The 25,254-nt window shown below is 36.3% G+C and overlaps 1 protein-coding gene across 4 annotated transcripts; it reads left to right on the plus strand.

The window, feature by feature from the left end:
• Positions 1–1,279: 1,279 nt before the first annotated feature.
• Positions 1,280–24,253, plus strand: Ociad1 (OCIA domain containing 1). 4 transcript variants are annotated; one of them, XM_005004499.4, is made up of 9 exons: positions 1,280–1,482; positions 2,724–2,786; positions 3,297–3,377; positions 8,843–8,896; positions 14,393–14,440; positions 15,574–15,709; positions 16,671–16,846; positions 21,150–21,302; positions 23,733–24,253. In XM_005004499.4, the coding sequence occupies exons 2-9, from the start codon at positions 2,729–2,731 to the stop codon at positions 23,768–23,770; spliced, it is 744 nt and encodes a 247-aa protein (XP_005004556.1). In that variant the 5' UTR covers positions 1,280–1,482; positions 2,724–2,728; the 3' UTR covers positions 23,771–24,253. The 4 variants fall into 4 exon arrangements, with proteins under 4 accessions (XP_005004556.1, XP_003471702.2, XP_005004555.1 ...); XM_005004500.4 differs by lacking the exon at positions 1,280–1,482 and adding an exon at positions 1,608–1,734; XM_003471654.5 differs by lacking the exon at positions 21,150–21,302 and having other exon boundaries at positions 16,671–16,891.
• The last annotated feature ends 1,001 nt before the right edge of the window (positions 24,254–25,254 follow it).

Genomic DNA, 25,254 nt, shown 5'->3' on the forward strand with positions numbered 1-25,254 from the left:
GAAAAAAAATGTAGGCTTTGTATTAGCATAAAGGTCATCTAGAACTTTTAATTCTTCCTTTCTTCTTTCTCTTTTTCTAAATTGCCTAGGCTGCCCTCTAATTTGTGATCCTTCTAACTCCCAAGTGCTGGAATTTCAGATGTGCACCTATTGGCTATGCTTCCTATTTGTGTGAGGCTCACAGGTTCAGGATTAAGCCATGATTCTGTGTATGCTAGGAAGTAGCAAACGCTCTAAGGAAGAAAACACAAGGTTGAATTTATTTTTTAGATGACTGCCTTAAATATGTTTGCAACAGACTAAGTCGGGAGCAGTTCAAGAGTCAGTGAAAAATAAGAAATGTGTACAACGGCAAAAGGAACTCAGAAAGAGATGAGAAACCTGACAGATGTCTAGGAGGACCATGAGCCAGTTTAGGATTGAGACTGTTCACCAGCAAATCACAGTATCTTGTTCAGAGCAGGCACTCAATAGACACTGTGGAGTGAATGAAAGATAATGAATGAATGAATGGCACAGCAGGGTGGCAGACACCTCTGATCGCAAAATTTAGGCCTAGCTCGGGCAATTTAGTGAGACTCTGTCTCAAAATAAAACATTTATAAAAGGGTTGGGACCATAAATCAGTTCAAAGGCCCTGAGTTCAACCCCTAGCAATACACACACACCCCTACAGTGAGTTAAAGTAGCAGTGTATCAGGAGCCCTGCAAACGTACGCTCCCTTTACTTGAAACTGAGTACTGATTGTTTTAATCCCGCCTAGCCCTATTTCTGTTATTCAGAGAGGCAAACTCGGAGGCAACAGAGGAGCCATGCACACTGCCTGAGGGTCTACAACAGGTCCGAAACTAAACTGGATGGTCCGACAGCCAAGGACTCCTGCTTAAAACTTAAACTGCTTAGCCCGGACGGAGGCTCACCTAGTGTCATGATTACGTAAAGCCTACAAGCAGGGAACTGCAACAAATTTTGGTAACTTCGAACGCGAGGATAAACGAGACTCCTAGAACGTCCCTGTCACCCTGTCACCCGGTCACGAGACGACCAGCCCGGTCAGTCACAGGAACGCACAACTGCCCCCAAGGTCCCAAAAGGGGCGGAGCCTGGTTCTCGCCAAGCGGAGGCCACCAGCGCAGACGCACTACAGCTCGCGAGCGCCCCGGGCCGGCAAGAAAACGGGAGGGCGGAACCCAACAGGCGCAGGCGCACTGCAGGCATCTAGTTCAAACCTGCTGGGTGGTCAACGCCACACGGAGGAATGACGCAATTTCCGGCGTCGGGTAGTTAGTGCTTCCGGGTTGCGGTCACTTTGAGCCAGTTATCTGGGTGACTTCTAGGCGGCAGCGGCGCGGTCCACCCCCTCCCTCTTGCCGCAGTTCCGCTCGCGATCCTCCTTCCCTGTCCCCTCCAGGTTATTCTCCCAGCTTCTGCCCCCGATCACTTGGGATCGCCGCACCGTGGCCCGCAGCTGCATTTGGGAGGTGGGTGAGGTGGCATAGAGAGCCCGGTTTTGCCTCTGCCTCCACCTATCCACTCACCACCTTGGCGCGGGTGTCCACTGTTTTGCCCCTTCCGCCATTTTCCTGTCCACGGAGGTGGTCTTATCGCGCTCTAGATCTCGTGCTTTTGAGCTGGTGGCCGCGGAAGGCGAGGGATTGTTTTTGGGACGTGCGGGTGGGAGAAATTCGTGGCGACTGACGCGTGTTGGGGTGTAGCTAGCTCCCTAGAGGCAGGTGGGAGACCGTTTTGATGGATGGGTGGTGGGTAGAGTGCGGGAGCTGACAGTTACAGGCCAGTCAGAGTTCATTTCAGGGTTTGTCTTAGGAATGGCAAGCTTAAAATGGTGCTGAGAGGCCTTGTCAGCCTTGACTGTAGGGAAGATGCTGTTGATAGAAAAGAGAGGGGCTCATATCTAATATGGTTTTAAAAGATAAGTGTTTACGCCTTCATCCATGAATTCAATGTGCCCTATTTCTTTTCATTAAGGGATTGACATGTAGTAAGCCTTTGTGTATAGCATTTTCTGTTTCTGTGTAAATTTCTTAAAAATGAAAATCATGATCTGATAATGAACTTTAAAACACAGTTATCAGTGATACTGATCTCTTAAATTCTGAGATACGAGTTTTAAAAACCCAACTAATTGAAAAAACCAAAAGGTGTATTTTTGGAGTGCTGGGCTTGTTTAGTCTCATATATTTGTACAAAAGTAATTTGAAGGTTATTTGAGCGTGGGGAGGAAAGCTTGGAAGATAAAGTGCTGTAGAATTTAGATCCCTGAAGGTTATGACGTTTTCGATTTTTTTTTTTTTTTTCTTCTAGTACTGCTTTATAGGAGAGGTTGCGAAACTGAAAAGGGATTTTTTTCTTTTGGGGGGAATTAACACAAATCATTTAAGATAGATTTCTGAAAGGACCAAAACATAGGATAACGTGAAATAAGCCAGTTTCAAGAGGAAAAATGTCAGTTTTATTGATATCTTTTAATATTTTAGTCATATTCATCAACTGATAAATACTGATAATAAAGCCTCATTTTTTCCATTTGTTTTCACCTAAGGGACCAACCTTGAATAGTCAGTTGAAATTAATTAGGTTTATTTTAATGTGAACTGCTTTAGATATAGTAATTGTTTAGTAAATATTTTTAATTGCCATGTAGACCAGTAATTCAAACTCTCATGATGATGCCTAATACCTACTGTAAATGTTTTTGATACAGGAAAGATGAATGGGCGGGCTGATTTTCGAGAGCCGAATGCAGAAGTTCCAAGACCAATTCCCCGTAACTATCATATTATATATTTATAATTAGAAGCATTTTCTGTATAAAGGAAATTTCATTGCCTGAGTAAATTGTACAGCTGGGCTGGCTTCATGAGGCGGTCACAAGGGGCTCCAGAGTTGATTTAATGTTCTGTGGGTGCCATCTTGAAATTCTCAGTAATTTCAGTAAAAGGTCCTGCATTTTAATTTTGAATGTGATCGAGTATATTATGTAGCCAATTCTGACTAGCAGGTAGTACTACTAAATTCTGTTTGAAGTCAAAGTTTGCTATAAGTGCTGGGAATATAGTTTAGTGGTACAGCGTTGGCCTGGCAAGCATGAGGTCATAAGTTGGGTCACCAGTACCAAAAAAAAAAAGTTTGCTCCAAGTTTTCAAGCTAGTTGTTTCATTACTTCATTTTTTAAAAACTTGCTAGATATCTTTTGTTAATATTTATACTAAGCTAATTTTTCAGTTTTGGTTTTATTTTTGGTATTTTATATTTTCCAATTTTCCTTGGTGAAAAGTCATAGGGGCTGATTACATTCCGACAGAGGAAGAAAGAAGAATGTTTGCAGAATGCAACGATGAAAGCTTCTGGTTCAGATGTGAGTTAAGTTTTTTTTTTGTTGTTTTTTGTTTTTTGTCAGCATGCTTTGATCCATAGTTTCTACCTGAAATTTTAACCTGAATTTTTATTTGAAGTTAGAGTAACTCCATATAGAAGAAATTGTCACACTTTGGTTTAGTATGGTTATTGCTAAAAGAGCAATCTCTTTCAAGGAGATAGAGTTGTGCTCAGTAGTTGCAGAGTTTTTTTTAAAACAATGGGCCAATTTTGTGAATAATAGTAATATTTACTGAGTGTACATGGATTTTGTAAAAAAACAACTCCATGAGGTTGGTTACTGCTGCCCTTACTTTATAGATGAAGGTATTGAGGTTTAGAGATGTTAAATGAGTTAACTAGTGTTACATAGCTGGTAAATCATGATGTCTGAACATCAAAATAGGTCTGTCTGAAATAGAGACTCCTTATTTTAATTCTTCTTTAAATTTTTTTTGGTGCCAGGGATCGAACTCACAACCTCGCGTTTGCCAAGCAGGTACCTATACCACTGAGCTAAACCCCCAGCCCCACTGATTTTAATTTGTTTAATCGCTACATAACAAAAATTGTTTAGTTCCCATTTTATTATTGTGAAATGTTATAATACCACCAACTCTTGATTTTTGTCTAAAAAACTTACATAACAAGATTTAATTTTTTAAAAACAACATTGAAAGAAATACATAAAATGCAGTCTTCTAAACAAAACCTAATATTGCTTCACCTGAAAACTAGTCCTTCACATTTATAATGTGGTAATTGAAACAGAAGGGATGCGTGAAATTTTAAAGTGCAAGGAAGCAAATTGAGAAGGAAGGTACATATTTTTGACAGTCAGCCCAGTATATATACTTACAATGTACAAGAGACTGTGACTGGAGGACAAGTCTCATGAGAGAGTCTTTGCCCTGAGGTAGTGAAGCAAAGCTAACACAGGAAACACACAGAGAAAGATTATGATCATAGCTTTAAGAAGAATTGTAAGAGATAGTAGGAATTGAACAAAGGCAGAATCTATAATAACTTAATCACTGTTAGAGCCTTAAGGCTGAACTGATGGAGCAGAAGTCTTTCTTGAGAATGAAAAATAAAGCAGTAGTGAGGAACTAAAAATTTGACTTATTATATGTTTTAGGTACTTGGGCAGTGAGAATAATATGTTTGTTTTCAGAGTATGATTAATGCGTATTATGAGTTAGAAAAATGAGAAGTTGTACATGGTGAGATCTCTTACGAGTGTAGGTGATACTCAGGCATGTCATTGTTGAGAAGCAGTTGACTGCATTGCCATTTGGACTTGACAAAATGGATTGGAAATGAAAGATTTCTGAAAAGATGTGTAGTAGTGTTTCAGAAAGATTAGTAGTGCAGAATGAAGGAAAAGAGGTAATAACTTTGAGATACTCCAGTTTATGACATTGCTGATTAAAAGGTATGGTTAGAATTTTTGTTTGTGGGAAGAAATAAATTTAGTATGATCACTTTGCATTCATTGTGGAACAAATTATTTCACATCTTGATCATAATAGTAGGACGTGTGGTATGTGAACCTTAAGAAATAAGTAATTTTTGTATATTGAGAACACTAATCCCAAATCGAAAATGCAAAATGCATATACTAAGGTCAGGCTGAATAAAACAGCTTGTTATTTGTCTGTTGTATATGGTTTACTAGGAAATTAGCACAATCAAAAATTAACAACTAGCAGCAGTTACAGAAGCAATGACTTTTTTTTTCTTTTGGTGGTACTGGGATTGAAGGTCAAGCTTTTGCACTCAGTTACATCTTCAGCCATTTTTTGAGACAGGGTCTCTTAAGTTGTTGTTGCCCAGGCTGAGCTTCCATTTATGATTCTCCTGTCTCAGCCTCAGAGTGCTGGAATGACAGACATGCAACACGGTACACAGCCAGTAATTGACTTAAAGCAGAAATAACCTACTTGTATAACAACAGATATTGAATGGCTATGAAACTAGCTATAACCAGATGGTAAGCAGTTCAACATATAATTATCAGGAGACATGTTAGGAAATTTTGTACTTTAACATTTGTATCTGCAGGGCTGGAAGTTTAGCTCAGTGGTACAGCGCCTGCCTGGCAAGCATGAGGGAGGTCCTGAGTTCAATCCCCAGTACTTCCTCCCCAAGTTGTATCTTCAAATAAGATATTCTGTGTAATATGAGACATTTCCATATTGTGTAAATGAATAATGGAATTCATATAACTGGAGAATATCAACTTGGGGCTGTCAATGTGAAAGCATGGTGAGGAAAGCAGTTAGGAATATGTAGAGAAGCACCAGTGGTAATCTTTATAGCTTGATCTGTTAAATGTATTCATCTTGATTTAAAATTAGACTTAATGATTTATACTTTTTTCTTTAAGGTAATGTTGTTTCATCTCTATGTTTTGTTAATTGCAAAGTATAACTATGAAAGTATCTTATTTCCAGTTGTTTAAAATCGTAGCCCTACATACTGCCCCAAAACAAATGTGTCTGTGTCCAAATACATACAGGTAATGAAAAAGTCAGTACACAAAAGATCAACTTAGTTGCATATTATATTAGTTCTTAATTGTATATTGCAGTAGCTTGCAGCCTCTGGAATTATTAAAAAATCATATTCTGATTTGTATCAGTTTTAGATTGTATGAAAATATTTCATATATGCGTAGCACTGGATTTCAGTTGAAAAGTGTGATGAAGGAGACCATGGACTCTACCGCTCCTGACTATCTGAATTCAAATCCCAGATACTAGCTGTGAGGTTGTGGGCAAGTTCCTGCCTGTGTTCTTGTTTCCTTATCTATAAAACAGTGATTAAAAACTGCCTATCACATGAAATTGTTATGGGGATCAATTCAGTTAATTCAATTTTATTCTATAAGTGTTGGCTATCTTTATTAAATGGCTGTTGATACTATTGTGACTGTGAAATAAAAGTCCCTATTAAAAATTGTGCATTTTGAGTAGCATTTTATTGGGAGGAGAGAAAAGTGCAAGGAATTGTAGGGATCCTTGTATTAGATATAGTTGGGACTGTGGTCATAAAATAGAGTAGGTTTTGGTCAGCAGTAGTTTTGATTTGCCTAAGGAAACATTACAGTATATTAACAGACTGAAATAGGAATTGCATAATATAATAGATTCCCTTACATGAATGTAACATTTGGGTTCTGACTGTGCTATAATCATTCATATGACCTTGTAGATATCAGTTTTATTCTGATTAAGAGGACTAGATAACCTTTGATGTTTTTCAATTTTACCATTATCTTTCAGTGTGACATAAGATAGAAAATATGACTTAGGCCTAAACCCTTATCCTTTTATAGCATGAGAAGTTAAGAGGTGTATGCAAACAGGGGTGAATAGAAGAACCAGTACTAGAATCTCCTTAACCTGATTGCCTAGTAGTCTTTGCATTAACTGAAGAAGCGTGGTCCAATGTAGAGATGGCTAACTCAGCACCTTTTATCCTTATAATTCTTCAGTGCTACATATTGTAATCCTTGAACCAAGCTGAACTTACGCTATAATTTAAAAGAGATTTGTCCTTTGAAAACCCTTAAATCATAATACATGAAGGCATCTAACCAGCCAGCATTACAGAAACCATTTTTCCAATGTGGTAAAATCTATTAGTAGAACAGAAGTAGAATAGTAAGGAGTCGAACCTTAGGGCTTCTACCCATTGCGCCTGTGGTGGAGCCCTATTGTAGAGTTCATGGATTTTAATGATAAAGTTTCTCTAACAATTCAAATGTCTTGATTATTTCAGTGCTTAAATTGCCCATGTATAATTTAAACCAGAGTTGAGCAAACTACAGACCATGGATCCAATCTTTTTTGTATGTAGTGAACTAACAAAATGGTTTTTATATTTTGAAGTGATTAAGGAAAAAGAAAGGAAGATTGTTTCATTGCATGTACAAATTATGTAACATTAACATTTTTGCATCCATAAATCAAATTTTATTGGAACACAGCTGTGTTCATGAGTTTGTGTATTGTCTATGAATGCTTTTGCCATAAAACAGTTGAGTAGTTAGGATAAAGACTATGAATAGACCACAAAACCCCAATATTTATCATCTGGCTTTTTACAGAGCAGATTGTCAACCCCTGGTTAGAACAGCATTGTTCACTATGGTAACCACTGGCCACATGTAGTTATTTAATTTACAATGAAAGAATATAAAGCATAATCGAGAAAAGGAGCATTGGGTGAAGTCCAGAGGAAGCCAGGCACAAGCTTCTAAGGGACTTCTCCCAATGGAGCCCTACACAAAGGATATTTTTAATTTGCCGTGCAGTAACAACTCTTATTAAATGTTATCTTGTGGAACTTGGTTAGAAACTCATTGTCAAGAATATTTTTATTGAGAACTGGTCCTTTTCAACCTACTAAGTACCTAAATACCAGACTCCCAGATAAAAAGCAGGTATTGAGTGTGAATTGTGTTTGTATAAACAGGGTAGGCATAGTGAGCCACTTCTATCAATGTAGGGAACTGTACTAGTCAGCTAATTAGCAACTCCCATCCTTGTAGAAAATTGTTATTGCTTGTGTAGAGAAGAGTGATTCATAGCTGTTTTTAAGTTGTAAGTCTTTTTGAAGTTGAGATGACAGCTTTGGATTTTTATACCTGTTTTAATAGTTGTACACACAGTATTTTCATGTAGTTTTTTTGTTTGTTTTTAGTGTTGGGAATCAAACTCACAATCTTGCACTTGTCAGGCAGGCACTTATGCCACTGAGCTAAATCCTTGGCCCTTTTCATGTAGTTTTAAGAAATGTTTAACACAAGACTTTTTTATCATCCCCCCTCCCCCGCCCGCCCGCTCTGGCACCATATGATTATGATCAAATGTATTTTGGGTCAGTGTAATACAGAGTTTAAAAACTTGAGATCTGGTATTAGATTTCATTAGATTCTGAGACCTGCCATTGAACCAGCTATATGGCCTTGAGCAAGTTTCTTAACATCTCTAAGCTTCAGTACCCTTATCTTTAAGATGGTGATAATATTATCTACCTTGTAAATATTGTGATATAAAGTAAATAAGACAGTGCACTAATGCATTTAGCATGCTGCATGGAAGTTAGTCATTACTCACTAGTAGCTTATTTGTAATTTGCTTCTAGCTTCTCCTGCTTTCTTTTTTTCCCTCTATTTAACTTAAGAAGTAGCTTTTAGTCAATGTTGTCTTAATGATTATTACTTCTTTTGGAACATAAGTCTAGGTGGTTCTTGAATTACGTTGTTTACTATTTTGTAATGCTTTTAATTTAAAATGCTTTAACTTTTTAACCATCTGTGTATACAGTACAGCTTTTAAAATAACCTCTTTTAGTTATAAAATTTATTCCTAGATGGTTTTAATGATATTACTTCCCTACTGAACTTGATAAAATACTTTCCTTTGGTTAATATTGACAAGTCTTTTTTTCCTATAGCTGTGCCTTTGGCTGCCACAAGTATGTTGATTACTCAAGGACTAATTAGTAAAGGTAAATATTTAAACTTTGAATTTAGTTTTTTAGATGTTATGTTTATTTTTGTGACTCTTAAGGAAAGATGATTATCTTACTAAGTGTGATCATTGGTGAATTTCTTCAGTATTAGAAAAGATATGTCTGTGTGGAATCACCAATTGATTATCTTGATTTGAAATTTGTTGCTGTCCTACACAGAACATCATTAATAATCTGCAAAAGCAAGAAAACAGAAACAAAAACAAAAAAACCCAAAAAACTAAGCCAAACTTGTGGATGGTTTGCAGGTTCAGCAACAAAGCTAGTGTATGTGGGTGACTCAGCAGCTACACTCTGACTTTGTTAGAAATGCAAATTCATGAACCTCATTCCAGACCTAGTTAGTCAGAATCTCTGAGGTAAAGCTCTGGAATCTGTTTTAACAGACTCAGGGGATTGTTAGGCATTGGTTTAAAGTCCAGTAGTTCCAGGTAGAGTAGTGTATGCCCGTAATTCCAGCACTCTGGGAACTAGAGCAGGTGGATAACAAGTTCAAAGTCCTCCTGCCTGGACAATTTAATGTGAGACATTATCCTTGATTAAAAATAATAAAATTCTCAAAAACTCAAATAACAAATGCTACCAAGGCTATGGGGAAAAAGAAACTCTTCTACACTGTTGAAGTATAAACTAGTACAACCAATATGGAAATCAGTAAAGTAATTCCTCAAAAAACTAAAATTAGAAATTCCAGTTTCTCAGCTATTCCCCTTCTAAGTTTTTTCCTTAAAGAGTTAAAGGCATCGTATTATAGTGATGCATGCATATCCATGTTTATAGGTCTACAGCTTATAATAGCTAAATCTTAGAAGCAACCTATATATCTTTCAGCAAATGAATGGATAAATGTAACAGGGGTGTGTACATGCAGTGGAGTACTACTCAGCCCTAAAGGGTAAATTTGAGTCATTTGTAGGAAAATAGATACACCTTGAGAGCCTGGAGCTTGGTGAAGGAAATACACAGGCTTAAATAGTGTACGGCTTCTCTTACACGAGAAACCCAAAGCATAATTTAAGGTAAAAAATAAAAGAGGAAACAAGGAGGTGGATCTTTTGCAGATAAATGGGAAGGGGATCTTGAGATGGAAGGAGAGGAGGAGAAGGGCAAGGAAAAAGGGTTAAAATGCAATATCAACTCCCCAAAGTGCATGTATTCATTTAAAAATGTTTTCATTTTTTAATTTTAAAGGGAGTAAAACAATAGTACAATGAAATAAAAACAGCGATAGGACAATCGGAAATCCACAGTCAACTATTGCATATTGCTATCTTCTAAATAGTTACTCAGACCACGGGCCCCAGGTGTGCCAAGTCAGTCAGACCACACACGCAGGCTGCTTCCCTACTTCAGTTATCATGTCAGCCTGTGTCACGTCTGGTTAATTAATTTTTTAAAAGGGGACTGGAGCACACCTTTGTGTGAAGGCCCTGTACCTCAGTGTGAAGACTGACAGTTCCTAAACCAGTATCACCTGGGGGCTGAGGGTGAGGAAGAGTTAACATTTACAAAAACAATTAGAATCTCAGGCAACCAGCACGTTTCTATTTTTTTATTAAGTCTCCAAAGAGATTTTCTTGTCCTAAATTTTAATGGTTTCAATAGTACAGCATATTCATGTGAGTTAAGTATTACCAGTTTCTGTATCTTAAAATTTGGTGGTTCAGGCAGTGCTCAGTACATGTACTCAGCTATGCTGTCTAGTGTATCCTTTATCTGGGAAGATATTCCAGAAGAGGTGATCTTAAAGCATGGAAAGAACTCAAGATATACGTGTACTTATGTGTCTTTTACAACTGAGATGTTTTATAGATGAGATTTGACCCATATTGTGAACAAAACTTTAAATCACATTACTTTGTCGAAAAAATTGACACAATAGAGAAACTGTAGTGTTCATCATTGTTGTAACCTTTTTGTATCATAATTTTGTCATTTACTAATGTTTAGCTCTAGGTGTGGGGGGTTACAAAAGAAATTTAGGAGCTGCTAGTCAGTGTGAACACACTAGAGATGATGGAAAACTTAAATAATAAACTCCTGAATTGTAAAATATTCAGAGTTGTGGTTAAAGATCTTTTAAAGAGGAAAAGTCTCTATGGGATTGGTATAATTAAGGATGTAAAAAGAATCAAATGTGTTACATACATGTACCAATTGCACACGATAAGTGTAATCGTTGAACTGCAAACATGTATTAATAAAATTTTTAAAAGGGGTGTTTTTTGAGAAGAGTAGATTTTTGAAGGATGCACAGGATTTAGGTTAAAAAGAAAAGGAGGGGTATTTCAGGAGGAGGGATGTGGTGATTATGACAAAAGCATGACTGTTTGGGGAGGCACTGAGGAGACGGACAAAATCATACAAGGAGTGAAAAGCCCAGAACAGCTAAGATTGAACTAGGAAAAATTATAATCTAAAAAAGGAACATGAAAGAGGGAAAGTTTTAGAGTTTTGGGATTTACATGAAGTTAAAGGTTTTGGACAACCTGGCAATAAAGTAGAAGCTAGAGACTTGAGGAAAAGAATTGAGAATCCACCAAGACATGTTGCATTTCATCCAGATGCCTGGCATTTTGTGTTTATCTGTAGTGAGTCATGCTCAACATGGTCTTAGCTGTTACCTATTCTTGATTTATCAAAAAAGAACAGAGAGGAGCTGGGGATTTAGTTCAGCCGCGTAAGCGCCCGCTTTGTAAGCAGGCAGTCGTGAGTTCCATCCCTGGTACCGATAAAAACGAAAAAGACAAAAAAAAAAAAAAAAGAACAGAGAACATTGAAAATAGAAAACCCTTTTTTACATGTCTTTCCAGCTGCCTCTGCCTCTTATTTTATTTTATTGTTTTTTTTGTTCCAGGGATTGAACTTATGTCTGCATGTTTGCAAGGCAGGTGCTTATGCCGCTGGGTTAAATCCCCAGCCTCTGCCTCAATTTTAAAGCCAGACTTCATAAAGGAAGTCTTCTTTTAACCCCCTCTGTCATAGATTATCCATGAATTTTTTCATTTATTGAAACTTCTTTTTTTTTCCTCTGGTACCAGGGATTGAACTCACAAGTTCGCACTTGCCAGGCAGGTGCTTAGGCCACTAAGCTAAATCTCCAGCTGTTGAAACTTCTTAAAGATTACTAACACAACATCCTTGTTGCTTAAAATTGATGCAGTTTTTTTTTTTGTCTTCTTTGAGACGGGGTCTCCCTATGCAGTTTGGGCAGGCCTTGAGCTCACTTTGTAGCCCAGGCTGGTCTCAATCTCCCAACAATCCTCCCACCTCAGCCTCCTGTGTGCTGGGATTACAGGCGTGAGCCACCACGCCCAGCGCAGTTTTTGTTCTTGACCAACATTATATAACCTTAACCATTTCTTTTTTCCCCTCCCTCCTTCTCTCCCTTCTGGGGATTGGGCTGAGAAGTACTGAGCTACTTTCCTAGCCCGTTCTGTTTTTGTTTTGAGGTAATGTCTTGTTGTTAAGTTGCCCAGGCCGGCCTTGAACCTGTGATCCTTCTGTCTCAGCCTTCGCAGTAGTGGAATTGCACGGATGCACCACCATGCCCAGCTTTTAATCAGCGTTTCCCTTGTTGGTGCCCCATCCCTTACCAATTGTTGAATCATTCTTTTCATTTCACATTTACAATTGTGTAGTCCTAGAGTTTCCCTCCTACTTCTGGCAAAGCTTCCATTCTTCCCATGTTTTTGGAGTATGTGATATGTATGACACATGGTTTGCAGTTTATCGCACTAAAGACAAATCCATGACCTCGTAGCTTAGATCTTCATTTATTTTTTCTTTGCTTGTATTAGATATACTGGTGTTTGGAGTTCTGCTTTGGATTTTAGTTTTCAGTCTCTACCTTTTTTGGAGGGCGGGGTATGGTACTAGAGATTAAATCCATACTGTATACCATAAAGCTATGCTCTCAGCCCAAATTTGTCTACTTTCATCTTTAATAATAAGGGCTCTAGTTCCATAAGAGCTTAATTAGTCACTTTTCCATTGCTGGTACAAAATACTTTTATTTGTTTGTTTGTTTTGCTATTTTACTTTAATATGTGTTAACTTTTGGGGGTGGATGCAGGGGATTGAACTCACGACCTTGCATTTACCAGGCAGATGCTTGAGCCACTGAGCTAAATCCCCAGCCGTGGTTAACTTTTTTTAAGATCCATTTTATTTCAAGGAAAAAAAAAACTAAAACAAAATTTCAAAACGTGAATCAGGGGGCAACAGTCATATACTCATTGTACATTGTCATCCCCAAATCGTTTACCCAGACCACAAAACATATGCACATATGTAGTAGATACTCAAATATTTGGGTGAATAGCAATTATGATGAATTCTATTTATTTCAATTCCCTCTCTAAGACTGTCGACTCCATAAATATAAGAAGAGTGTCCTGGTAGCTGGAATTATTTTTGAATAGACTATGGGCTAGAAGATACATTTTCTTGGGGCTGGGGATTTAGCTCAGTGGCATAAGCACCTGCCTTGCAAGCAGGCAGTCGTGAGTTCGATTCCTGGTACCGGTAAAAAAAACGAAAAAGACAAAAAAAAAAAAAAAAAAAAAAAAAACGAAAAAAAGATACATTTTCTCCTCTTACAGATATGTAATTGACTGCTGTATAATTTGAAAGGACTATTTTTTATTTACTGCATATGTCAAGTAACAACATACATGTAGGTCTATTTCTGGTCTTTTCTAGTATGAGTCAGTTTACATATTCTTGCACTTATACCAGACTGTCTTAATTACTAAAGCTTTATCCTAGGTCTTGATGTCTACTTCAGTTTTGTTCACTACTACTGTGATCCTTTGTGTTTGCACATGATTTTTAGTATAAACAAAACCTTGCTTACGGCTGGGGATTTAGCTCAGCGGCATAAGTGCTTGCCTGGCAAGTGCGAGGTTGTGAGTTCAATCCCCAGTACCGCCAAAAAAAAACCCTTGCTTTGATTTTAATTGGTGCTTTGAGTTTATAGATTATTTTCTGGAGAACTGACATCTTTCTTCTCACTATTTAGTTCTTGGGCATTGTATGTTTCTTCTTTGGCTTTTACTAGCAAGTTTTGTGGCTTTTAATATAAAGATTTTCATATCTTTAATTACATTTGTTCCCAGGTCTTAGGTGGTTTTGATGTTACAATAAATTGTATCTTTTATGGTGTGTGTGTATATATATATATATATATATTTTTTTTTTTTTTTTTTTTTTTTTTTTCCTCTCTTGGTATGTAGAAACGGTTCTTTTTTGTTGTGGTTATTGTTGACTTTGTATCAAGAGATCCACTATTCATGTATCTGTCCTTTGGATTTTTTTCCTATATCTGTTGATACTAAATTTGGGTGATTCTCTTTCTTAAACAGCCAGAGTTGTCTGGACTCATAAAAAGAACTAATATGTAAAGGTAGTCTGAACTGATTTTTTCTTCTAGCAGTGTTACTCAGAAATGCTTAACTTTTTATTCTGTAGGAATTCTTTCAAGTCATCCCAGATTTGGTTCCATCCCTAAACTTATATGTAAGTATGAACAATACTGTATTTTGTGTTAGCATTTTTATCTAAGTAAGATCATTAATTTTTATCAAATGTATTGACATATTAGTTATGAGTACTCAGATTACTCATAATTTTGTACTGAAAGCTCAGTGTAAAGTTTTCATTGAATGGATTAGTTGGATATTTTTTTTCTAGTGTCAAAATGAGTTATTCGGAAGACTTTTTCCTTTACAATAAAACAATTTGAAATTATTTTTAAATACATAAAATTTGAAATTCTTGTCTTATAAGGAAAGAAGATTGTGCACATATTTTGATTAATCTAAATAAATATATTTAGAATTAAACTTTTTTTAAAAAGTTTTTAATTTACATTTACGGTGTGGCTTACAAAAAGAAGTTACTCTTAAAAAGTACCTGAGGCTTTTCATGAATCTTTTCAGGTTAGCCTCTTTTGTATTAGGAATAGGTTTCACAGGTAAACATTTAAGTTACACTTTGTAATTCATTATTGTAAGCGATTCGGTGTACCTAATTTCATTTTTTTAAAGTACTCTTGTGATTGACTGAGTAAATAATTTTTTTCCTTTGGTGCCGGGGATTGAACTCGACCTCGTGCTTGCCAGGCAGGCACTTATGCTGCTGAGCTAAATCCCTGGCTGAGTAAATAATATTATTGCCATTTTATAAGAAAAATGGCTTGAATCCCTGCTAACTGGGCTAGAACTTTTGATGTTATTCCTTATCTACTCTTCTTTCCATCATACCTTTTCCATGTCTGTCCTATTCGTATTAAGCGTATATTAGAGTTACAACTACTGGGGGCTAGGGATTTAGCTCAGCGGCATAAGCGCCTGCCTTGCAAGCAGGCAGTCGTGGGTTCGATCCCTGGTACCGATAAAAAAGGAAAAAGAAAAAAAAAAAAAAAAAAAAAAGAATTACAACTACTTTATAACTACTTTATTTTGGTTTATTTAGGAATACTGAATTATGTCCATAGAATCTTTCTCTGAACTCTTTGAGTTTGATTAAATGAGAACCTTTTGTCATTATTTCAGAAAATCTCAAGTCTTTCTAAATCAAAGATAAAATATTTAAGATAATGTATTTTTTCAAATATTCAGTAATACTTTTTATTTGATTTTATGAATAAGTTGCTTGTATCATGGGATACTTTGCTGGAAAACTTTCTTATGTGAGAACTTGCCAAGAAAAGTTCAAGAATCTCGAAAATTCCCCTCTTGGAGAAGCTTTACGATCAGGACAAGCACGACGATCTTCACCATCTGGGTAGGTCAGATTCTGATCCTCAGAGTTTTTAATTTTAGGAAAATCAACAACGATATAATTCAGTGCTCAAGCCTTTGGAAACTTACTTTTTCCTATAAGTAATTTGCTTTAAAAAGTAGACCAAAACTTGACTACTGCTGTTTTGAATATGGATTTTCATCCAGTTGAGAGTACGTGTCCCAGAATAAAGGGTTTTATCTTGATTAAATTTGGCAAAAACTTTTGGCTTGCTGTTTTTTTTTTAACTTATTTTTGTAGCTCCAAATTTTATAAATTCCATTTCTTAACAGATGTCAACTTTTCATTGTTTTCAGTTTTGAAAATAGGAAAATGAACAGGAAATACCTGTTTTCTCTGACATACGGTGCATTCTTACTTGTTTTGCTAATTTGCCTTCATCCTGTGAATCATGGTTTAACTCCGTCGTCTCACTCCCATACTGAGATTAGACCCAGGACCTTGGCACTGAGTTATATCCCTATAGATCGTTTGTTTTTCGAGACAGGGAATCTATAAATTGTTCAGGCTAGCCTCTAACTTAGCAGCCTCCTGAGTAGCCCAGTGTGCCCTGATCATAATTTTTGATTATATAATTTTAGAAGTGACTAGTATTATAATTTCTGGTATACATTAATACAAGTATTTTGCATAATATTTTGGTCAACATATTATTGGATTCATAAAGTTTGAAATCTTTTGAGTTCTTTGTACTAAGTTAAAATTGCCTTCAAAGCCCAATATTTAGAAAATTGAATATTTTCTTTTTCCCTCTATCAACAATTTATAAGTTAATAGAGTCAAGATGCCTTTTTATGATAGAAACACTTATTTTTTGCTGGTAAATACCTATGTTAAACTTACGATTATCTTAGAAACACAATAAAGTGTTTTTATACCTTAACACATCTTTGAGGCATAGGTAGTAACTCATTTTCTTATACAATGTTATGTTCTTCTACAGGCACTATTCTCAAAAGTCAAAATATGACTCCAATGTGAGTGGTCAGTCCTCTTTTGTGACCTCCCCTGCAGCAGACAACATAGAAAAGGAGATGCTTCCTCATTATGAGCCAATTCCGTTCAGTGCTTCTGTGAATGAATCTGCTCCCACTGGTATTTCTGATCATATTGCCCAAGGTAGAAACTTCTCTTGAAATGAATTTCAACATTTTATGGTCCAACGTATGTATAAACTTTATTTGATGAACTTTTCTGCTGGATGTCACCTGTATGTGCACCATCAACCATCAACCATACTCATCTGTCAACCTGAATCAGCATGTTTGTGTCTTTCCTTTGTTTCTTCATTCATTCAGCATTCCTTGAGGACCGTAGGTCCCAATAGATATGGAAGAAGTAAAGATGAAGTTCTTGTCTTTGAGAAACTGTCTTCTTAGAAGATCCAGAAATACAAGAATAAATACTGATAGGTGCCAGTAATCAAAAATACCCACACAAGTTTAGTGAAATAGTGAAGAAGTGGTAAATTGTGTTTCCAGAAGTAGAGACTTCAAGAAGGCTCAGGTTTGATAAGCTAGTCTTAAAGGCTTTCAGCTTTCTTATCTGTAATATAAGAAGAATAATTTCCTGCCTTACAAAACTGTTGTCAGGTGAGAAAATCCATGTGAAAATGCATGTGAAGTTGGTGTAAATACTTAACTTTGAATACCTCACATGTCAGGGAAATCACATCAACTTTGGATTAAGGCCTGGACTTGAATGACTGATATTTGCTAGCTGTGTGCCCTTATAATTACAGTCATGACAAGTAACTAATTTATACTCCCTTCAATTTCTTGATCTCTTGAACATAGATAACAGTACATCTTTGTTGAAGAACTATTGAAATCAGATGAAATACTCAGTGGCAGTTCTGGCAAATAAATTCTCAACAAATGTTAGTTTCCTTTTTTCTTTCAGTCTGGTCTGCAGTGAAAAGTGGAGAATTAGAAACAGGAAGTACATGCCAATGTCTCCTTTGTCTAAAATCCAGAGATCCACAAAGCTATTTTTTGTTTTACTTTTAAGTGAAATCTGATCTGTGAGCTGAAGTACAGTTTAGTAGTAGAGTACATGTGTAGCACGTATGAGGCTCTGGGTTTAATCCTCAGCATTGCTAGAAAAATAAAGCTGACCTGAATTCATTTGGTAGCACATTCTGACCTAAACTAGCATAAGTCATATAAATACAGCCTGTATATACTTCTCTTAAAATGGTTTTTTCCCCTGTATTTTGTGGTAGAACCGTTAATATGTTTGCTTACTGCCAGTTCAAGGATTAGAGGTCCCTGTAGCGTACTCTTTGAAAAAAAAAACTTGCTTCAAAATGAATTCAGTAAGCTTGTAATAGGGAGCAAATAGGGCTAAAGAAACAATTAGGATTTGGCAGTTTTTATTTGTTTAAAATGGGAGACTTGAATTTGTATGTCGGTTAAAGAAAAAGGGAAAAATCAATTGTTGGTCAAGGAAGATACCAGAAGATGCAAAAAGGTCAGACTATAAAGTATCTGTTAGCCGCATGTGGTTATGTACATTTATAATTAAAAGAAAGCACAGCAGGGTGGGGGGATTTAGCTCAGTGGCCTAAGCGCCTGCTTGGCAAGTGCAAGGTCATGAATTTGATCCCTGGTACCAAAAAAAAGAAAGAAAAAAAGAAAAGAAAGAAAATACAGCTGGGCATGGACCACACCTGTCATCCCAGCACTTGGGAGACTCAAGCAGGAGGATTGTTGTGAGTTTGACACCATCCTGGGCTACAAAGAGCTTAAGGCCAGCCTAAACTACAGGTTGCATACTACAACCCTATCTCAAAAAAGACCAAAAACAAAGAAAAAAATTCACAAAAAAGCCTATTTCCTTAGTTCTGTTGAAAGCATTTTAACTGCTCAGTAGTCACATGTGCTAGTGGCTCTTATATAGGACAGTGTAATTTAGAACATTTTTACTGCAGAAGGTTTTGTTGGCCTGAGCTACATTACATGAAAGTCAGGCAGCAAGGTGATTATTAACCTTGTGTAAAACAAGAAACAGAAGAATGGATATATAGATAATTGAGGACACTTTACAATGTGGATAAAAGTTGTTGAGAGGCTTTTCATGCTCAGCTCCCCTCTTATGATTGAAAGCAAAGACATCATCAGATTAGAGTAGGAAGAAAGATTTGAGAAGAGTGCTTAACGGAGTCTCGTCTCCCAAGGCAGCTGACCCCGACTTCACTGTGTCTGATTTTCTCTTCTCATACTCAGATCCATCCATCTACATTCTAGTCATGCACCACCCCTTCCTCTGTAGTGTCTTGTAATCCTGTGGCCATCCGCATTAGAAAATGTCATGTTGTATCGTTTCTTTCCCACATAAAAGTAAATGAAAATCCTTTGTTACCTACCCATGGATCACTCTAAGGCCCATATTTCAGTTCTTTTTTATGCCCTCCACAGCCGTCATCCCTGTGCCCAATGACCTGCTCTGGCCCCTTCTCCAAATCAGTTTTGCGCTCTTTTCACTGCTTGCCATATGGACTAGCAGTGGTTTCCTTCCCTTTGCCCCACTGATGTCCTTATCAAGGCATCTTCTCCTCTTGTTTAAATTGTTTTTCCCCTTTAATTCTGTTTTTTACCAGGAATCCAAAGAGTTAACTAATCTTTTCAAAACAGAAGGCCCCACTCCATCATGGCTGTTAGAAGACTTACAGTTTATTACCGCTAGATTTAAACAATGCTGTTTTTTATTTTCTTATTCCTTCCAGCTCTTTAAACCTTCCCAAAGCAGTAAATTACATTCTCTACACAATGCAGGATATTTTCATAATGGAGAAAAGTTCCTCCAATCTTACTGTCAATGTTGTCATTTGACATAGAACTTCAGAATAATACAGTATTTATCTTTTTGAAGAAAAAATATTAGACCTGGAAGGAACTCCTAGAGGTCATGTAATCAAACTGTTCTATTTCACAATTGGGAAAACCAGGAATGAAAGGAGTTTAGTGATTTGCCCAAGGATGTTGGTTAGTTACCGACAGAACGAAAATGATAACTGTGTTCTAAGTGCTTCAAAACTTTAATAATATCATTTATGGTGAAGAGAATTTAGTAAGTACTAATTAGTAATGCAGTGCAAAGTTTTGTTTATTTTGGGGGGGTACTGGGGATCAAACTCATGACTTCACATTTGTGAGGCAGGCAGTTATGTTGCTGAGCTAAATCCCTGGCCCAGTACAAGATGTTTTAAACCCATTGTGAGATTATAATATTTTTCTTTACATTTTTTAGCCATAGTTTATTAGAACTGACTAGAAATTTAAACCCTCTTTGATTTATATAGGTAAAGTATCCGTTTACCAAAAGAAAACATTGAAGTAGAAAACATGTTAATGTATACTTATGTTGCTTGAAAAATTCTAGTTATTCCATGGAACCTAACCATTGATTCCAAAATATGAACTTTTTATAAAATCTTTTTAAAATGTATTTTGACTCTCAGGCTGTTAAAGAGAAGAGATAAGCCTTTTTTCTCATTGAAAAGTGCTATTGGTATGGTGTATAAGACTTTTAAAATATTCACTGAATGTTATGTTAGCATTAGTTAATCTTTAAAAATGCTTAAATGTGCTTTTTTGCAATTTGTACATTTTACACACTGTGTTCAGTTTTTAATCCTGACAGTACAAAAGAGTAACAACTTCTTTGTGTTTTGTCAGGGTCTGACTCTTTGACAATAGATATTGTTCATACTTTGGCTTTCTTTGGGAAAGATAAAGAATAAATGCAGGTTTCTAGGCTGAACACTTGTTACTTTTTTTCATTATTATTGTTATTATATTATATTATTACATCAAGACCAGAGCAAAACAGTGGCTACTCTGGGTTAAGGATATGGCTCAGACTTTTCAATAGATGTTTTCAAGTACTTGTGTTTAAATATATAGATGGCAAAGTAATTTTTAAAACATAACTAGTGTTGTGTATAGACTCTTACTAGAACATTTAATTGTGGAAATAATAAAACTTACAGTGTCAAGTGTGGTTCACTTTCACCAGTACAGTACTTCTCTTTAATTTGAATTTTAGTGTATTTGCTGCTGAAGTGTTTTCTTTAATCTCAAACACAGTATGAATAACCCAGTTTAAAACAGTAGGATTTTAAGGAGCTTACATTATTTGGTTACATATTACGATAACCATTCTTTTTCTGGCTAGGGTTTAGGTTTAAAATTTTGATATTGATTTTAGGTTTTAGAAATAAAATCTTAAAAGTAGAAAGGGGAGTAGGTTTTCTTTTATAATTACCTTGAGAAAGTATAGTACCTTTAAATGGTGCTAATAATTTGACCTTTTATTTTAACTTTATTCTGCTCTGTGTATATATTCATTTATAAAATTCAGTTGCTTTGGGTTTATCCACATCCTTTTATTGCCATTTATTAACTGTTTGTTGTTTTAGGACCTGATCCCAACCTTGAAGAAAGCCCCAAAAGAAAAAACATTACCTATGAGGAATTAAGACAAAAGAACAGAGAGTCATATGAAGTAACTTTAACACAAAAGACTGGCCCCTCAGTCAGGCCTATGCAGGAAACAGTGCCAAAAAAAGAAGGTATGATAGTTTAGTCTGAATCATGTAACTCTAGGGTTAGAAACTGAAGCATTAGTTTAAAACATTAATTACACTAACATGATTTAATTCTTCAAGCAATTAGCCAAAATAAATTTTTTAAAGAATAATTATTTCACAATTACTAGCTCTTTCCTTTTTTGTGGTACTAGGGATATAACCAAAGTCCTTGGTACTGAACTATACCGCCAGCCTCTTTTAAAATTTGTCTTTTAAAAACTAGGTCTCACTATGCAGTTCAGGCTGGCCTTTAGCTCACTTTGTAGCCCAGGCTGGTCTCGAACTTGCGGTGATCCTCCTGCCTTGGCCTCCCAAGTGCTGGGATTACAGATGTGCACCACCAGTCCCAGCTAGATTTTTAATTTTGAGACAAGGTCTTGATAAGTTGTTAAATTGCCCAGGCTGGGCTCGAATTTGTGATCCTGTTGGCTTTGCTTTTCAGATTGCTGGGATTACATGGGTGTGCCACCATGCCTGGTTGGGTCTCTCAATTTTAAGAAGTGTTCCAGAGTCCATTATATCCCCAGCCCTTTTCTATTTATTTTAAAAGTTAAGCTTAAACTGTAGCCCCGTTGTAGAATACTTGCCATAAATTCAGTGCCTACCACCACACATTCAAAAAAAGTAAGAAATAGGTCTTTGGTAATTATTACAAAAATACGTGAAAATCATTACTGTTTGTTATGATCTTTTATAGAGCTAGTTTTATTTCTAATTGTTAATGGATGCTTCATATAGAATTATTTTTATAACTGATAATGTATACACCATAATTTTGATGTAAAAAATTAACATTAATATACAGTTGTAATGTGTATAGTATTTGATGTTTATCACTAACTCTTAGCACAAACTTTGTGCATACAGTGGCCATTACTCTGTAATATGCCAGGACTAATTGGTACTTTACTTTGCTTATTAGAGAATTTAGACTGTAAGCTCCACGAGGGCAGGAAGTGTGGTGTGTTTCTCACTTTTGTCATTTTTTTCTAGTAAGTTCGCACAGCATGGTACCTTACACTGTTATATCAGAAAAGAGTACTTTGGTTGGCCTTATGTAGTAATAGAGGATAAGAAAATGAAATATGTTGGCTCTCTAGCATTAGGTAGATTTTGACAGTTGTGTTTTTAACTGTGACATCTTGAAGTGCTTATAAAACAACTTTTTTTCTTTGTAAAAAGAAAAACATTTTTTGTGGCTTTTGTTTTGTCTTTTTTTTTTTTGGTACCAGGGATTAAACTCATGACCTCGCACTTGCTGGGCAGGCACTTATGCTGCTGAGCTAAATCCCCAGCCCCCTTATTTTGTCTTTTTGAGACAAGGTCTCAGGCTGGTCTTGAACTCACTTTGTACCCCATAGCACTTTGAACTTGTAGCAATCCTCCTGCCTCAGCCTCCTAAATGCAGGGATTACAGGCATGTGTCACCATGCCTGGCCAAAAGACCTGTTAGGAAATAGTTTCAGGGATTTTTTTTTTTTTTTTTTTTTAAATAATGTTCTTAGTCCCAGGGTCTGAAAATGTCAAAGTTTTCAGTTTTACTTGATGTGGATTATATTTATTGTTGTTTATCTAATTAAAAATCAAGACTTAGCAATTTTAACAACACATTTTCTGTAACTGTCAGAGCCATTCTACCACATCATATAGCTTTCTAGAAAACTGTCATAATCATTAGGTAATGAGAACAAAGTAGAATAAGCAAAATATGAAGGAACAGGGATAGATGATGTCTTATTTCAGTAATGAAATAATTTTGACTTCATAGATTGCCTGAAAAGACCATACTGTGACAATTACTCTTTTGTACTGTTACGATTACTTGAGTCTTCTGAAGCGTTATAATTCCCACAGATGGACACCATGTAGAAGAGAAGCTAAAAAAAAATAGAAAAGATAAAAGTCATGTTTTAATTTCATTTAAAATACAGGAATATTAGAAACTATTTACTTGTATGACAGCTCCTGGGAGATTAGATTGAATTAACCCCAACTTGAAGACTTAACCATGTTACTGATGGTGTTTGTTGTAAAGAAAATTATATGTGATAGTACACCACACTTTGGTATTGGTAAAGGCCCTAACCTGACATGTTGCAAATCTCAGTGGTACTTGTTAAGGCCTTGCACCTTGGGCAAGTTACTAACCTGTTTTCTGACCCTTAACAATGGGATTGTGTTTACTTTATAAGGTTGTTTACAAGGATCAGTTTTTACTGTAAAAATATAGGGTATTTGTAGTTCTAAAGAATCTCTAGTTCACAAAAGTCTAGTCGGTTCCTTTTATAATGGGGATTCTCATGCTTTATTCAAATGAGAGAGAACTTTTCATCATAACAACCACCAATGTAAGGTAGTGTCTTTTTCTCGTTACTGTTTGAAATCATCAATTATTTGTGCTTTTTTTCCTAGTCAAAGTAAACAAATATGGAGATACTTGGGATGAGTGAAAAAGTACATCATTGGACATCATGAAGGAGTTTCACTATCCAGCTTCATCTAGGTGATTGTGAAATACCTGCATGCTTTGAGCTCAGCAGCAGTCTTCATAAATGCATTTAAAACAAGTTCTGGGTTTTTGTGGTTTAACTTACTGTGCTGTTTAAGAAAAACACAGATGTTAGCGTTAGGATCATGTAAATGTAGACCACACTGGGGATACTGTGAATGATGGTATTATGCCATGATTGTGTGCAGTTTGGGAACTTTAAGTTACAAGGCAAAGATATTCTTGTAAAACTCATACGAGACTGTGATGCTGTCGAATTTGCTTATATGAAAATAAACAATACCTGCATGTTGAATTGGGCTGGGTGGGGGGAGCAAGCATAATTTTTAAGTGTTCAGCTTTGCATTGTTACTAAAAGCCTTTCTCTAGTATTTCCTGTATTATTGTATTGTTTGTGGTAAATAAAATGTAAAGGAGCATGTAACAGCTCTCACATTCATTGCTTTTGGGATTTTATCTGCAATTTATTAATTTTTAAATTTTTCTTTTGGTACCGGGAATTGAACTCAGGACCTTGTGCTTGCCAGGCAGGCACTGTGCCACCAAGCTGTGTTCCTGGCCCCCTGCAATTTGTTAATTTAAATTTCAATTAAGTGGTTTTTTTTTTTTTTTTGGCACAAGGAAATTAAGTCATCTATGAATATTTAATAAAGATGATGAGTATGATTCATATAGATATATCTTTAGTAAATAGCTAAATGCCTTAAAACAAGTGGTCATTGTGTTAATTTTCTGTCACTATATTGAAATACTATAGATAATAAGTTATAGAGAGGAAAGTTTTAATTCACTGTGGTCATTTCTGGTCCATAACCCATCAGCCCTGGGCTTGAGCCCATGGCAAGGCTGTACGTGGTGGTAGGGTACTTCAGAGTGAGGGAAAGTGGAGGACTGTTTTCCCACAAGGCCCTAAAATCTGTCAAATAAAGCAGTCGATGCGTATGAGTTTACTTCAGGGTTGTGCATCTTACCAGTGAAACGGATTCCTTCCTTTTCCTCCTCCCTCCTACCTCTTCTCACGACCCCGGTTTCCAAAGACTCACGAGTATACATACCACTGTGCAGGGCTTAAATTGCATTCTGAAGCCAATTACTGGCAAATACCTTCTTTTTCCCTTTACCCTAAAGAAAGGTTTTTTAAACCAGGTATGGTGCAAGTCTGTAATCCCAGCACTTGGAAGGCTGAAGCAGGAGTATCACAGCAAGTTCAAGACCAGCCTCAGCTACGTAGTGAGGTCAGGCCTGAGCTGCATAGAAAAACCCTGTCTCTGTCTCAAAAAAAAAAAAAAAAAAAAAAAAAGTTGTATAATTTCATTATGTTTGTTTGATGTAGTTTGTTTTTGATTCAGGTAAATTAAAAATGAAATGGTGGTTTTATGCTAGAAACGTTTCAAGTAACCATCACTAGGAGTGTGTAAAGCCAAG

The sequence above is a fragment of the Cavia porcellus genome, unplaced genomic scaffold, assembly GCF_034190915.1.
Source record: "Cavia porcellus strain 051 isolate PalLab524CR breed Dunkin Hartley unplaced genomic scaffold, mCavPor4.1 scaffold_30, whole genome shotgun sequence".
Taxonomy (NCBI): domain Eukaryota; kingdom Metazoa; phylum Chordata; class Mammalia; order Rodentia; family Caviidae; genus Cavia; species Cavia porcellus.

Excerpts from the sequence above, each read along its gene's own strand:
- Ociad1 (XM_005004499.4), top strand. The coding sequence starts at position 2,729 with ATGAATGGGCGGGCTGATTTTCGAGAGCCGAATGCAGAAGTTCCAAGA. Across the intron at positions 14,441-15,573 it reads TTCCATCCCTAAACTTATAT|TTGCTTGTATCATGGGATAC; the intron begins GTAAGTATGAAC and ends TTTATGAATAAG. Across the intron at positions 21,303-23,732 it reads AACAGTGCCAAAAAAAGAAG|TCAAAGTAAACAAATATGGA; the intron begins GTATGATAGTTT and ends TTTTTTTCCTAG.